Source organism: Chrysemys picta, chromosome 16 (genome assembly GCF_011386835.1).
Source record: "Chrysemys picta bellii isolate R12L10 chromosome 16, ASM1138683v2, whole genome shotgun sequence".
Taxonomy (NCBI): domain Eukaryota; kingdom Metazoa; phylum Chordata; order Testudines; family Emydidae; genus Chrysemys; species Chrysemys picta.
Genome location: NC_088806.1, coordinates 2954742 through 2968283, shown reverse-complemented (window position 1 = coordinate 2968283; position 13542 = coordinate 2954742). Strand labels below are relative to the sequence as shown.

The 13542-nt window shown below is 57.0% G+C and overlaps 1 protein-coding gene across 1 annotated transcript in view; it reads right to left on the bottom strand.

Annotated features, from left to right (window-relative positions):
• The window catches only part of DNAH2 (dynein axonemal heavy chain 2), a 149087-nt gene that overhangs the window by 109225 nt on the left and 26320 nt on the right, over window positions 1–13542 (bottom strand). Inside the window, 10 exon segments of the mRNA XM_065570348.1 lie at window positions 1987–2179; window positions 2739–2886; window positions 3860–4048; window positions 5454–5693; window positions 5998–6154; window positions 8197–8343; window positions 8426–8640; window positions 10656–10838; window positions 11270–11399; window positions 11898–12103. Of these exon segments, the coding sequence (XP_065426420.1) occupies window positions 1987–2179; window positions 2739–2886; window positions 3860–4048; window positions 5454–5693; window positions 5998–6154; window positions 8197–8343; window positions 8426–8640; window positions 10656–10838; window positions 11270–11399; window positions 11898–12103 (1808 nt within the window).

Genomic DNA, 13542 nt, shown 5'->3' with positions numbered 1-13542 from the left:
AGGTCAGCAGGTGGAGGACAATTCCAGCCCCGAGGGATCTTATTAAATCTTCCGGACTAGTCCATTAATTAATTCCCTGTCTCCAGGTCACTGGAAACACGAGGCCGAACTTTATTAAACAAGGAAACCAAAAAGGGCCCCAGAAGAGACAGAGGCAGAGAGGGGCACCCAGCTCTGGAGAACAGGCAGAGATGGATGGGGAGGCAGCGTCCCTCCCACCTCTCTCTAGTTACGGATCCAAATTTACCTCCGTCCTGCACTGAGCCTGAAAATTGTGTGTGTCAAACGCTGAGTCAGCACAGCACCCAGGATGGGAAAATGCTGCTTGTGCTGAAGAAATTAATCCTGCATCACTCCTCCGAGCAGCTGGTTTTCAAGTGGGCCTCGTTCTGGGGCTTTGTTCCACCTTCTGGCTCACAACTGGGCCATGCCAAGGCGGGAGGCTCAGATCACGCTGTGGAATCGCTCTTCCCGGGGCTGCTCTAAACGGCTTTGGGGGCTTTAATGGGGAGTTTTTCTCCGCACTGTTGAAACGCATTTGAGGAAGTGGAGAGTAGAAAGCCCATAAGCGGCCTTGGAATCTAAAGTATCCCACAGGCAAAAATGCAATTGGTTTAGGGAGTGGTTACACTGTAATAACAACCGATGCCAGGGCCCGTCTCACAGCACGGCTCTCTCCTGACCTGCTTACAGCACGAGTCCGTTGCTAGTCGTTTGTTATCTTCCTTCAGAGACTGAGGAAAGCAAACCAGAACTGCCAAGACACAACCAGGCCTCAACTGCGGAAGTGCCTGATCTCACTGCTGGAACGCCTCACCCCATTAGTGCTTTTCCTCCGTCCCAGGAGGGCAGCATCTTTATCCCCACTTTCCAGAGAGGGAAACCGAGGCAGAGAGGTGCCCGGACTTGCCCCAGGGCACCCCGAAGGCTAGTAACGGAGCTGGGAAAAGAACCCAGGTCTTGTGAGTCCCAATCCGGTGCTCTGAGCGCCGGAGAAGAAAGGCTTCTAAGCCAGCCACTTGTCGCTAACAGAGCCCTCACCGCGATGCCTGCAGGGAAGCTATACAAAGGATCTGCTTGTCTGTGTTTCTCTGACTCTTAACAACAACAACAAAAATTGCTTGCGACATTTGCATGTAAACAGACTTTTGCTTTCTTAAGAATTCAGCTGCTCCTGCTGCTTCCTCTCCCAACCCCGTCATTCACACAGCACGGAAAGCTTGCCACCTCCGGGGCGGGGCACGGCCCCCCCCACCGGCACACACCGCGGTGGGCCGCAGCACATTCCAACAGGAAGCGCAGGCAATACCGCGGCGGTTGAAACAGCAGGGGCGATTTCGGGCGGCAGAATGGAACCGACCCACCCCTGCTGCTCCCCGGCACCTCCTGGGGATCGGCGCCATCTGTGGGGAGAGTGCCCCCTACCGACCCACCCCCGCTGCTCCCCGGCACCTCCTGGGGATCGGCGCCGTCTGTGGGGAGAGTGCCCCCTACCGACCCACCCCCGCTGCTCCCCGGCACCTCCTGGGGATCGGCGCCGTCTGTGGGGAGAGTGCCCCCTACCGACCCACCCCCGCTGCTCCCCGGCACCTCCTGGGGATCGGCGCCGTCTGTGGGGAGAGTGCCCCCTACCGACCCACCCCCGCTGCTCCCCGGCACCTCCCGGGGATCAGCACCCCCTACCGACCCACCCGCGCCGCTCCCAGGCTCCTCCCGGGGATCAGCACCATCTGTGGGGAGAGTGCCCCCTACCAACCCACCCACGCTGCTCACCAGGACTCTGATTTTCCTTTGCATCTCACATTCAATATTGAACAGGGCAGGCCTGGCTTCGCTTGTGAACTATGTCCATTTCAGAAGGGCAAGAGGGTGGACTTCCCTAAATCTGAAGGCTCTTGTCCCTCATCAGTACAGGTACAAGAGACCCATCTGGTCAACGAGGGGCATGCAGGATTCGAGCATCCATGGACACAGGTCCTCCCTTACCGAGCAGTGTCTGCATCGAAGGAAGACACAAGTGGGTTGAGGTGCCGGTAGCGGTTAATGAAGGAGTCCTTGTTGACCTCCCAGATCTCCCGGTAGACATCCCAGGTCTTCAGGTACGCCTGGAGGTGCGTGGCATTTGCTTGCATGCCCCCACTGATCAGTGCCTGGATTTTCTTGATATCCTCATCACGCTCTGAGTGAGGAGGGAGGACAAACAGGACAGTGACCAGCTGTTTCGATGCCCAAACAGCCAGTCCTAGTCCATCAGAACCCCTTGCTTCTCTTCCATGCTGGTTCTGCCAAGCCTCACCAGCCCGCTGGGAAATACTGTCCCTGTGTTAGAAGGGGAGGAAACTGAGGCACGGAAATGACTTCTAGGGGATTGGGTGTGCGCAGGCAGGAACTCATTCCATGACAGATGTAGGCTATATTCAGGCTAAGCCAGCTACCAAGTGCCACGGAGAGAAAATAAATAAAAATAAAGTGTTAGCGGCGAGGAAACTGAGCTAAAGGAAAATGTCAGGCTGGGGAACCGTCTCCTCCGGGGATAGGGTGGGAGCCGATTCGTTGTGGTCTGAACACAGAGGGCATCGCTACACTGGCTTTTCAAACCCCCAGCGGCGAGTCTCGGAGCCCAGGTCTACCCAGGAAGTGCCTATCACGGGAACAAGACAGTGTGGATGCACAACTCAGCAAGGCAGCTGCAGACTCCCCCACAGGTAGCACGTGAGAGCAGGGGGAGGTCTCCTTACCCACGAGGACCGAGATGGGATCGCGGTGGAATTTGCGTTTGGTCAGGATCTCTGGCAGGTGGCGGAAGACGGAGATGCTGGTGATGAGGTGGCTGCTGATGTCATTGACCATATTCGCGAGCTGGGCCAGAGTTGGGGAAAACTCCACCTGGAAACACAAAACAGCAGGTCCGGTGGAGAGAGGAACCCAACCCAGAAGAGGGGCAACGACTGCTCAGCGAAACCAAAGCGATCCACGGGGTGAGTGCTGGAAAATCTATTCCATTCCCACGTCTGCAAAAGCCCTTGCAGTGGCAGGCTGCAAGATCCCGGATCTGAAAATCCCGTCATTCTGATTTCCATCTTGCTTCCCCACCTTGCTCCCACGCACTGCTTGAGGAGTGCTACAGGTTACAGGCCAAACCCCCCAGTCTGACAGCTATGCTTGGGGGAAGACCAGGGCAAAGGTGGCCCAAAGCCACCATTATGGGTCTCTCGCTCGTGGGGCTGATCTGCACTGGCTTGTACCTCCAACACAAGACTCAACAATCCTACAGTAGTGGTCAAAGGCACCATGGGCCCGTACTGTCAGCCAGGAAGCGCTAGGCCAGGCCTCAGGGATGATGGGGCCATGCTCCCTTGTCCCCTGGATACCCCCATGCAGCAGAAGCCCTTAGGGTCTGTCTACACTGCAGTGGAGAGGTGTGACTGCAGCACGTGTAGACATACCCGAGCTAGCTCTGGTAACAGCAGTGAAGCTGTGACAGCACGGGCAGCTGTCGTCTGTGGATGTACCCAGGGTCCTGGGTGGGCGGGATTAGAGGGAGAAAGAAAAGCAAGAAGGTAATCCGACAGCCGGGATTTTAAGGTCAAGTATCTTGTGCCAGGACAAGGCTTGAAGTGAACGTGTTATCCTGGCACGACTGAGCAGCTGGGAATCCCAGCCTCCATTTCTGACCCTGATGGCATGCGTAATATTGGCTCTTCCTTCTCTCACCGGCCCTTGGTCGAGCAGTGCTTCTGCGGGGACACTAATTCAGGACTGAACTCCCCACCACCACCCCGACATGCTGCTAATTCCTGGCAGGGACCTTGGGGCGGGGCTCAACTGGGTGTCTGAGGGCTGCAGTGGAAGGACTCACCTGTGCAGATGGTGCCGGGTAGTTGTCCTGTAGGATCACCTTGACCCTGAACAGGGGATTAGGCGTGGTCTTACCATCTCCATTGATGGCCTTGGAGAGTTCCAGTAGGGACCATTTGACGTTGAGCCTGAAGGCCTCTTCCATCATTCTGTTCATCTTGACGGTGTAGGCCATCCAGTACTGCTGCACCTGAGGGGAGAAACAAGCCGGCTGAGAAAGGCAGCGAAGACAAGGAGGAGCCACCAGAGTGAGGGACAGCCAGGGTAAAAGACAGTCAGGGCTGCAGAACTGTGCTCCTGGCTCTGACCACTGGCCCTTCTGGCTGCGAAGGTGACCTTCGCTGTGTGACCCAAGTAGCTACTCGCTCTGTCCACCTTGAAGAGCTGTAACTATTTCACTGCCACTCATTGAGATAGAAGCAACCAGGGAATGTCCTACTCTGTTGTTGGAAGTAGTGCCAGATACCAGGGCACAGGGGCAGGGTAAAATGGAGCAGCTAGACGCTGGCACGATTTGCTGGGGGCAACTCAACCTCCTCCTCCCTAATCTAATGTCGCCTCATGCCATGCCCAGGGGGGCCCTATGCCCACAACTTGCTGCAGAAAGAAACTGAGGGCCATAGAATTTAAGCCGTAAGGGTCTGTTGTATATCACAGACCATTACATTTCACCCAGCACCCTTATACTGAATTAGACTAAAGTACCTCAGTCTTCGTAAGACTAAACTGTTGGGTCCTACAGGGTGTGACGAAGTGGGAATGTTCTTAATGTTTTCTCTGAATACTGTGCGAGTGCCTCAGTTTCCCCTATGCAGTTCTTAAGTATCAAGGTGGTGGGATAAGGGGGGGATGATTGTTGCAGAGCCCTAGAGGGCCAGTGCAATGGTGTCTGCACAGAGAATGGCCGACACCCTGTCTCCTGGCCACTGATGGCCTGGGCCCCTCCCCGGCAAGGTGCCAACTGAAGGTGTTGGAGAACAAAGAGATCAGGTGGCCTCCTGGCCTGGGAAAGAGACAAAGGCCAGAGGAGGGGCTGGAGAGTTTCAGTTTGCAGCTGGCTGGGGAAATGGAGGGAGCCCCAGGGCTGGGGTCTAAGCTCCCTGCCCCCCAAGATAGACCTGACTGAGGGGGTCTTGTTGTCTGTACCTACAAGCTCCGTGTTGAACTGTGTTCCTGTCTTCTAATAAACGCTTTGTTTTACTGGCTGGCTGAGAGTCACGTCTGACTGTGGAGTTGGGGTGCAGGACCCTCTGGCTTCCCCAAGAGCCCCGCCTGTGCGGACTTGCTGCGGGAAGCGCACGGCGTGGAAGGGGAGGCTGGATGCTCTGAGGTCAGACCCAGGAATGTGGAAGCTGTGGAAGCTTCTTGCCCTGGAGGGGGTGGTGCTGGAAGGAGGCAAGTGAATGGAGTTGGGTAAGTAGGTGGACGGGCAGGGACAGCCGTTGGAGAAGACGAAGAAGGTCTCTGCCACATTGTCCAGAACACAGGTCCTTACACAGAGATCTCCGGACAGAATCAAAATGAAGCACTGCATGCTGGGACCCGCTCCCAGAGCACTGCCTGCTGGGAGCTGCCTGGCCCGGGCCTGGCCTTACCTCGGCGCTATCGTGTTTGAAGACTTCATAGGTTTGCCGCATGATGTTGATGACCTCCTCGTGGATACCCATCAGCTTCTGCTGCACCCAGGCCCGGTGCTCCTTCTGGTCCTCCTCAAACTCCAAGTCATTGTAGACCCGCTTGCCGGTGATCCGCACCAGCAGCGCCTCGCTGATCTGCTGGGCACTGCGAGCGATGGTGAGGGTGGCTGCCTTGTATTCGTTCACAATGGTCTGCACCTGAGGGTCAGGGGCAGCAAGGCGGGCTCAGGGCAGGGCGCACTGCGATCAGGCACCTTAGGGCTCCAGGGTTTGACGGAGGTGAAACCCGACCAGCTACACCGGGGGGGTGTCGTCTGCCATGCTGGGTTCTCTGCTCCCTACCTCCACAGCTGTGTATTACGCAGCAAACACCCGTGTTCTGAGTTTCTCCCTCTCCACCTAAGCCTAGGCAGACTGAGCAGAGTGCGGGTCAATGGGACGCCTTAAGGATGGCGCTTTGGGGGCTGGCCGTGGGGGCAGCGGAGGCCAGAGGAAAGCTCACCTTGCTGGCGTGCAGTCGGCACTCACTGATGAAGGCCGTGCTGGCCCCTTTCAGCGACCAGTGCAGCTTCTTCAAGCCGGGCTGGATCTTCTTGTCCAGGTATCGGATCCGCTCCTTGAACAAGGCCCTCTCCTCCGGGGACAGCATCGCAATGATCCTAAGGAGGGCAGACGAGAAGGCTTCTAGCCCCATCAGCAATTCAGATCTATGTCGTGCATTCCTCCCCCACCAGCCCACAGAACGGGCCTGGCTCCAGATGGGTGAGTCCCCAAGGCCCGATCTGTCTTTCCGATCACCTCCCAAGACCGTGCCGGCTGCATCTTTGAGCTTGTTAACTTCCCGGCCTGGCTGGGTGACTTCCCCTCCCCCCGGGCCCCTGTTTCCCTATCTGTAAAATGGGCCTGCCCTCCTTTGGAAAGCACTTTGAGAGGTAGGGATTAATATTATTACAGATCGGCTGAAAGGAGGTTCCAACGGGGGCCATCGCTCTCCTCAGTCACTAGGGCCAGGCCGGGAAGTTAACAAGCTCAGAGATGCAGCCGGCACGGTCTGGGAGGGGATCGGAAAGTCAGATCGGGCCAGGCTGTGACCAGACCCCAGTCTGACCAGGACGGCTTTGGGGGGGGGGTAGAATTCCGCCACCCCCGTCCCAGCCTGGGAGGATGTGGATCACCCAGTTACATCTGTTCCAAGCCAGCTGAGCGCCACGAGTCAGCCTGACACAAACACTCCCGCTGTGGTCACGTTAAAAATACACTTGCCAAAACGAACCTGTTTCAAGCAACACTTTCTCTGCAGAAAAACACCCCCACGTCACACTTTTAAAAATACCGGAGCCAAGCAAATTGAAACCCTCCCCCCACCCCCACCCCCCGACAGTTGAGTCATGAGACAGCTCCGACGGATGGTGGTACCAGACCGGTAGTGGTGAAGCCTGACTCACGGTGCGTCCTCCACGCAACCTCCCCCCAAAACACACACACTCCCCCAACTGATGGGCCTCGGCTCTTCTCTGGAGGGACCCGCTCCACCAGGGAGAGGGAGTTCTGGCTGCCAACGCGGGGGCCAATCAGCGTCAATTCTCCTGGTGGGGTTTGTGATGGGGACATCTGTTCTGCTAAGAACTGGATTCAGATCCCATCCCCCTACAATCCATTTACACGGGGGCCACCAAATGGGAATGACTTTCAGTCACTGCTGAAATAGAGAGACTAGAGCAGAGGCCTGGGGGCCACATCGGGTTTCCGAAATTGTATGGAGGGCCAGTTAGGGGAGCTCTGTGCCCGGCCCCCAACCCCTATCTGACCCCCCTGCTTCTCGCCCCGACGGCCCCCCTGGGACCCATGTCCCATCCAACCACCCCTTCTCCTTGACTGCCCCTGGAACCCCTGCCCCTGACTGCCCCCCCCCGCCCCTTCCAACCCCTCCCTTCCTGACTGCCCCCCCGGGACTCCTGCCCCCATTCAACCCCCCTGTTTCCCACCATCTGTCCACCCCGCCCCCTGTCCACCACCCCGAACTCCCCTGCCTCTATCCAACCCCCCTGTTCCCCACACTCTGACCGCCCCAACCCCTATCCACACCCCCGCGGTCTGTCCACCACCCCAAACTTCCCTGCCTCTATCCAACCCCCGTTCCCCACCCTCTGACTGCCCCGACCCCTATCCACACCCCCGCCCCCGTCCACCACCCCAAACTCCCCTGCCTCTATCCAACCCACAACCCTGCTCCCTGCCCCCTTACTGCGCTGCCTGGAGCTCCGGTGGCTGGCGGCACTACAGCCGCGCTGCCCAGAGCACCAGGACAGGCAGCCGTGCCTCCCGGCTGGAACCAGCCCCACCACCGCGCAGCACAGAGCACCGGGTCAGGCCGCGGCTCTGCGGCTGCGCTGCCCGGCAAGAGCTCGCCTCCCCGCCGCCCAGAGCCTTGCACCGGCAGGGGAGGGGCCGAGCCTCCTGGGCCAGGAACTCAGGGGCCGGGCAGGAGGGTCCTGCGGACCAGATGTGGCCCACAGGCCATACTCTGGAAATCAGGCTTCTCTCTGCTCACTGATGCCTAGAACAACAGGTAGGCGACAAGTTCTGTGTCCCACTCCCAGCCGTCTGCTGAACAGCACGGCCAATGCCATACAGAGCTCAGGCCCTGCCTAGGAAAGCCGAGAGGGAGCCGACCAGCAGCGGCAGGGCAGGGATGGCAAACCTGTTATAGTCCCGGGCAACCAGGAGCAGGTTCTCGCGGAGGTTGCGCAGATCCTCCTTCCGGTCGTAAACTTCCACCACATAGTGGGGGATCTCGAAGAGCAGCCGCTCCCAGTAATGGATTTCCACAAATAATTTCAACAAGTCCCTGCAAAAGGAAGCAGAGGCGGTCGCGAAAGGCCTGTCTCACCCAGCGCCAGCCTGAGCCTGCCCCGCCCGGTCCCGCTTACTTGTCAAAATTAATGTCCAGCATGCCGCTCTTCTCGGCGCTGGGGATCAGGAGCGGGGTGTCCAGGCGTTTCAGGCTGTCTTTGTCCAGGGTCTGCGCCCACTCCTGGAAGGTCTTCCTCTCAATCTCATCCATGGCCTGGACAAGCAGCTGGTAGGCCTGAAAGCTCTCCTCCCCGGTCCCAATGTGGGGCAAGAAGTGGGCATTGGAAAGACACTGCAAGGCAGACAGAGAACTCCAGCCAGTGTTTCTACTTCCACTGGGGAGGAACTGGGGGGGGGGGCAGATTTTGCAAAGGCGGGACAGAGGACGTTAGCTAGGAAGAGGGTTCATGGGGGCAGGGACTGCACCTCGATCCTGACTCCTCCCTCCGCTATTCCAGTCCTGAAATCCACTCAGCTCTGCTGATGTCCTTCATTCCTGACACACAGTCCCCGTAGATATTGCAACTCTGGACTACACACACACACAGACGCACACACCTACCTCTGCTGATGCCCCTCAGTCCCCACTCACAGCCCCTTGCTGTCCCAGCCCTGCACTCCCCAAACACTGCTAGGTCATTAGCTGATTGCTTGGGGAACAAGTGAAATCCGAAGATAAAATTCTCACTAGACGTTCAGCTCTTGCCAACCAGCGCGCACACACGGAGCCGCTTAGTCATGCGATAAAACAAACGGCGTTAGGGCAACCAAGAGCCATTGACGAGCGAGTGACAAGGCTGCTTCAAGCCTCCCGGTGTAGGGTTCTGCAACACCGTGCTGCTGGAGGTGCCCTCTTTCAGCCCACCCCTCTCACCCTGTTTGTTCCCCTCTCCATCCCTGGACTCTCAAGGGGTAAAAGATGGTTACTCACCTTTGTAACTGTTGTTCTTCGAGATGTGTTGCTCATATCCACTCCAGGGGGTGCCTCAGCCGACCCACCAAGTGTTGCTAGGGTAAAAAATCTTCCGACAATCGTGCACGCAGCGCGTGCACACCTAATTGGAATCGATATGAGCAAGCACTCGAAGAAGAACAGAAGAAACTGAGGAAGGCGGAGGCTGCATGACCCCTATATAACTACAGCCCCAACTGGGATGTCCCAAGAAAGAGTTCTTGAGGCCCCAGCCGGGCTCCACTCGCTGGCAAGTTCCAATGCTGTGCAGAACCCAGCACAAAAGTGGGAATATGCAGAGGGCACTGGGTAGAAAAGTGGTGTCCTGGCCAACTTGGGTGACTCCTTCAGCCGGCTACGGGCTTCTCCTTTGCGTCCTGTTTTAAACTGCTGAGCAGCAACACTGTTAAACAGCAGCTGTGTCCCACACCAGAGGCAGCTGCATTTCAGTGCTGGGTTAGTGACACTGGCGTGTGACTGGCAAACTCCTGCAAGGCTCCACCCCAAGGGAAGCTGCCTTTCCATGGCGTGTTAAGCGATCATTATAGCTTGTAAAGCGCTTTGAGATCCTTCCCGATGAGAAATAGGAGCAGGAGGTATTTCTGCGTTCCAACAAGAGCTATGTTCCGGGACTGATGCAACCCACGACTGTATGACTAACACCTCATGCAGCGCAGAGAAACAGGAGCCACAGGGTGTTTGCCAGACAGAGGAGAGGTGAGCCCCACAACGCCGAGCCCTGCGCTGGGCAGGTAGGAAAGGCAGAGGTGATTTTTCAGGCCTAGATTTGGCAGTTTCAAGCCTGCACGTCCTGGAGGGTTTGTGACTGATGCTGGAAACGCTGTTCTGTTGTTACACAACGTATAATTAAACCTGTCAAAGGAACTCACTGACAGAGACTGTTATTGAGGCAAATAGTCAAAAACAGATGAGGTAGTTAGATGAATAAAAACAACATCTGCCATGACAATTGCTCGGGCAGAAATTCCAAGTCTTCAAGATACAGGGAGGAAGGGCTGAGCGACAGGATGGCTTCAGCCATACATACACTCCCTCAAGCAACAACGGATAGTGCTGGCCTGAAACGGGGTGGCATGTTACACCTGGAAGCAGTAGGTGTTGGTGTCTAACTGGGTTTTCAGTCCTGCCCTCTCTCTCTGACGGGCAGACTTTGGAGTGTCTCTCCAAGAACACTCTCTCTCTCTCGACACTGCCCCATAATCAGCTGCAAACAGGCCCCCAAGGAAAGCTCTGTCCCATTCGCCAGAGGTAGAAAGGGCCCCTGACGTGGGGGCATGAGACAGGGAGACATGGACGCTGGAACAGGGGTCTTGCCATGGATGTGGGATCCTCACCTTTAGGGGTCTGTCGATGCGCCGGCGCAGAGCCCGCAGCCAGTGCGCCAGGCCTGAATAATGGCACATGTGCGGCGGCAGGAACGGTAGCTTCTTGCTCAGCTCCTTGTTGACCAGGGAGAGCTCTCGGTTGAACAGCATGTAGACGTCCACGGCTTTCTTGTCAAAGGTGCGCTTGATGGCCTGGGGGAGGGAAGAGGCCAGCGGAGCTCCATAGGGGTTTGAGGCGCTGGGCCAACGCCACTAGCCCACGCAATGCAGCAGCTGCACCAGCAACCCACTCCCCATCTAGGGGCTGGTCCCCCCAACTTCCCTGGAAGATGCACTCGTTGACATAACCCGTACTCCCCAGCAGACCAGTCTGGGAGCAGCCTTCCCACAGCTCACAACAAGCCTGCACCCCCTGACGGCCATGTCTGAGAACTGCCCCCACTCAGAACCACCTGGTCCAGAGGCTGTTCCCCACGGACACCCCAATCTCCCCTGTTCCAGGAGCTTCCAAACTTCCCAGCTAGCCGGTCAATAGCTGGCTAGGAGTTTGGCATCTGTGTCTTGAAAGGTTACTTATCTTCAGGACACAGCGCTCTGCCAGGGTCCTGGCACCGGCCCCGTACCTCTCGTGCGGAGAGGTGGTGGAAGATGTCCTGGATCTCCACGCCATGCTCCACGTCCCGCACCGTCTCGAAGGCCGAGGTGATCAGGTTTTGGGTCATCACCTCCAGGTCTTTGACGCCAGAGCGGAACCTAGCACGTCAGGCCGGCGGGAAGGGAAACAGCAAACAGAGGACACAAATTCATCCCCACCTTGCTGGGACAACACCCCCACCCCACCCCACCAGGCCGTGACTCCACTTTTCCCAGCATGCCTACCACTCACACAGTCTCGCCCCCTGCAACGTATCGCCCCCACCCAGGAGTCGACTCCCTGTCCCCCTGTCCACTCATCCACCATCCCTTGCTCTGTGACAGTGGATCCGTCTGTAACCTCCTGCCCTCTTGACCTGACGATACGGAGGGAGTGCCTCTGTGACACGGAGCTGATTCCATTCTTCCACTGCTGGACACGGGGGTAGGAAATGGGGCCAATCCGTCCCTGCCAGCTCAGGCCCCTGCCAATGCTCTTAGTCCAGGCCTGACCCATGCAGTCTCAGCACACTGAGCTGACCCCCATGCCCACTGCGAGAGCTGCCAGAGGGGGAAGACTCTGCCACCTGGTCCTGCGAGCTGAGGGCCCCCTCTCACCGGTTAAAATCCTCGTGCCAGAACGTGTTCTTCACGTCCAGGATCCCCCCCTTCATGTTCCGCAGGGTGTGCAGGTGCTTCTGAAAGGTCTCCTCTATCTCCAGCAGGTTCCGGGTCATCTGGGGACCCCGGTGCCCAAAGAAACAGGGCAGCGGGGTCTGCTTCCCGTCCTCCCAGCGGGCGAAGTGCTGCTGGCAGTCGCAAACCTGTTGGCAAGTGCACCACCGCATTTTCGGGTTTGCTTTCCCATTGCTCGGCATGCATCCCACCCTCACCCCCATTGACTGGCTGCGGACACATTTCTAGGCTGTGGGAGCACCTAGTGGCTGCTGGGAGATGTAGTTCAACCCCATCCCATCTTGGCAGGGCAGCCACCCACCCTCATGTTATTATCGTTATCTATATAATAAGATTCCAGGGCCTTGAATGTCTGTTGAGTCAGTTAGGAGGAATGGAAACACCTACAAACATGCTTGGGAGCTCTTGCTGTTCAGAATATCACCAGGTTCAACCATCACTGGGGTTTGCCATCTGCTACCACCCAATTTTTAAGGTCCCAGCTATTCTGACTTTACAAATTACACCTGTGCAAAGCAAGGCATGTATCTGCCATGCCCAGAGTCCGTGATATCAACCAAACATCTGTCAGGGAACGTCTAGGGTGTAGAGGTGGCCCTTGAGTGCAGGGAACCGGACTGGAGGACCTCTCCAGGTCCCTTCCAGTCCTACGGGTCTATGATTCAACCACCACCCTTACTTTACAGCTAATTTGCATGCAACAATTTAATTGGCTGTATGAGACACATAGTGGATTCCTTGGCCCAACTGCCACAACCATGTGACAGCTCGGGCTTTCAGCTACCCATTTATCATAGAAGATCAGGGTTGGAAGGGACCTCAGGAGGTCATCTAGTCCAACCCCCTGCTCAAACCAGGACCAATCCCCAGATAGATTTTTGCCCCAAATCCCTAAATGGCCCCCTCAAGGACTGAACTCATAACCCTGGGTTTAGCAGGCCAATGCTCAAACCACTGCACCTAGGAGCTCTGGGCACATCCTAGGACCCCACTGTGCTTAGGTGCTCTGCAGCCAAGAACAAAAAAGACAGTCCCTCTCCCAAAGATCTTACAATGTAAAGCCACAGGTAAGTCTACACTAGGAAATTAGGTCACTAGGACAACTCAGAGGTGTGAAAAATCCACACCTCTGAGCACCAGAATTAAACCAGCCTAACCCCAGTGTAGACAGAATTCTCCCTTCAAGCTAGCTACCCTCTCTCGGTGAGGGGGAGCGTCTGCGCTGACTGGAGAACCCTTCCCACCAGCATAGGTAGCGTCTTCACCGAAGTACCGCTGCAGAGTTTGAAGTGTAGCCAAGCGCTGGGGCTGCCTGAGTCTGCAGACCAAGGCGGGCGCCAGGACCGTATGCACAATGTGCTGCTGTTGCATGTGCTGCGGGGAAGGAGTGTCTGCCCCAGTTGCCCACATATCCCCACCAGAATGGGGCACTGTCGTGAAAGCTGCCTGGAGCGTCAGGGACAACCAGACACTCTGAAAACTCCAGCTGATGCAGAAGGCTGCGTTCCCACCACCACCCAGGGCTGGCTACCTCCTTGTGAGGGTCCCCACTGTGACATAGGGCTGG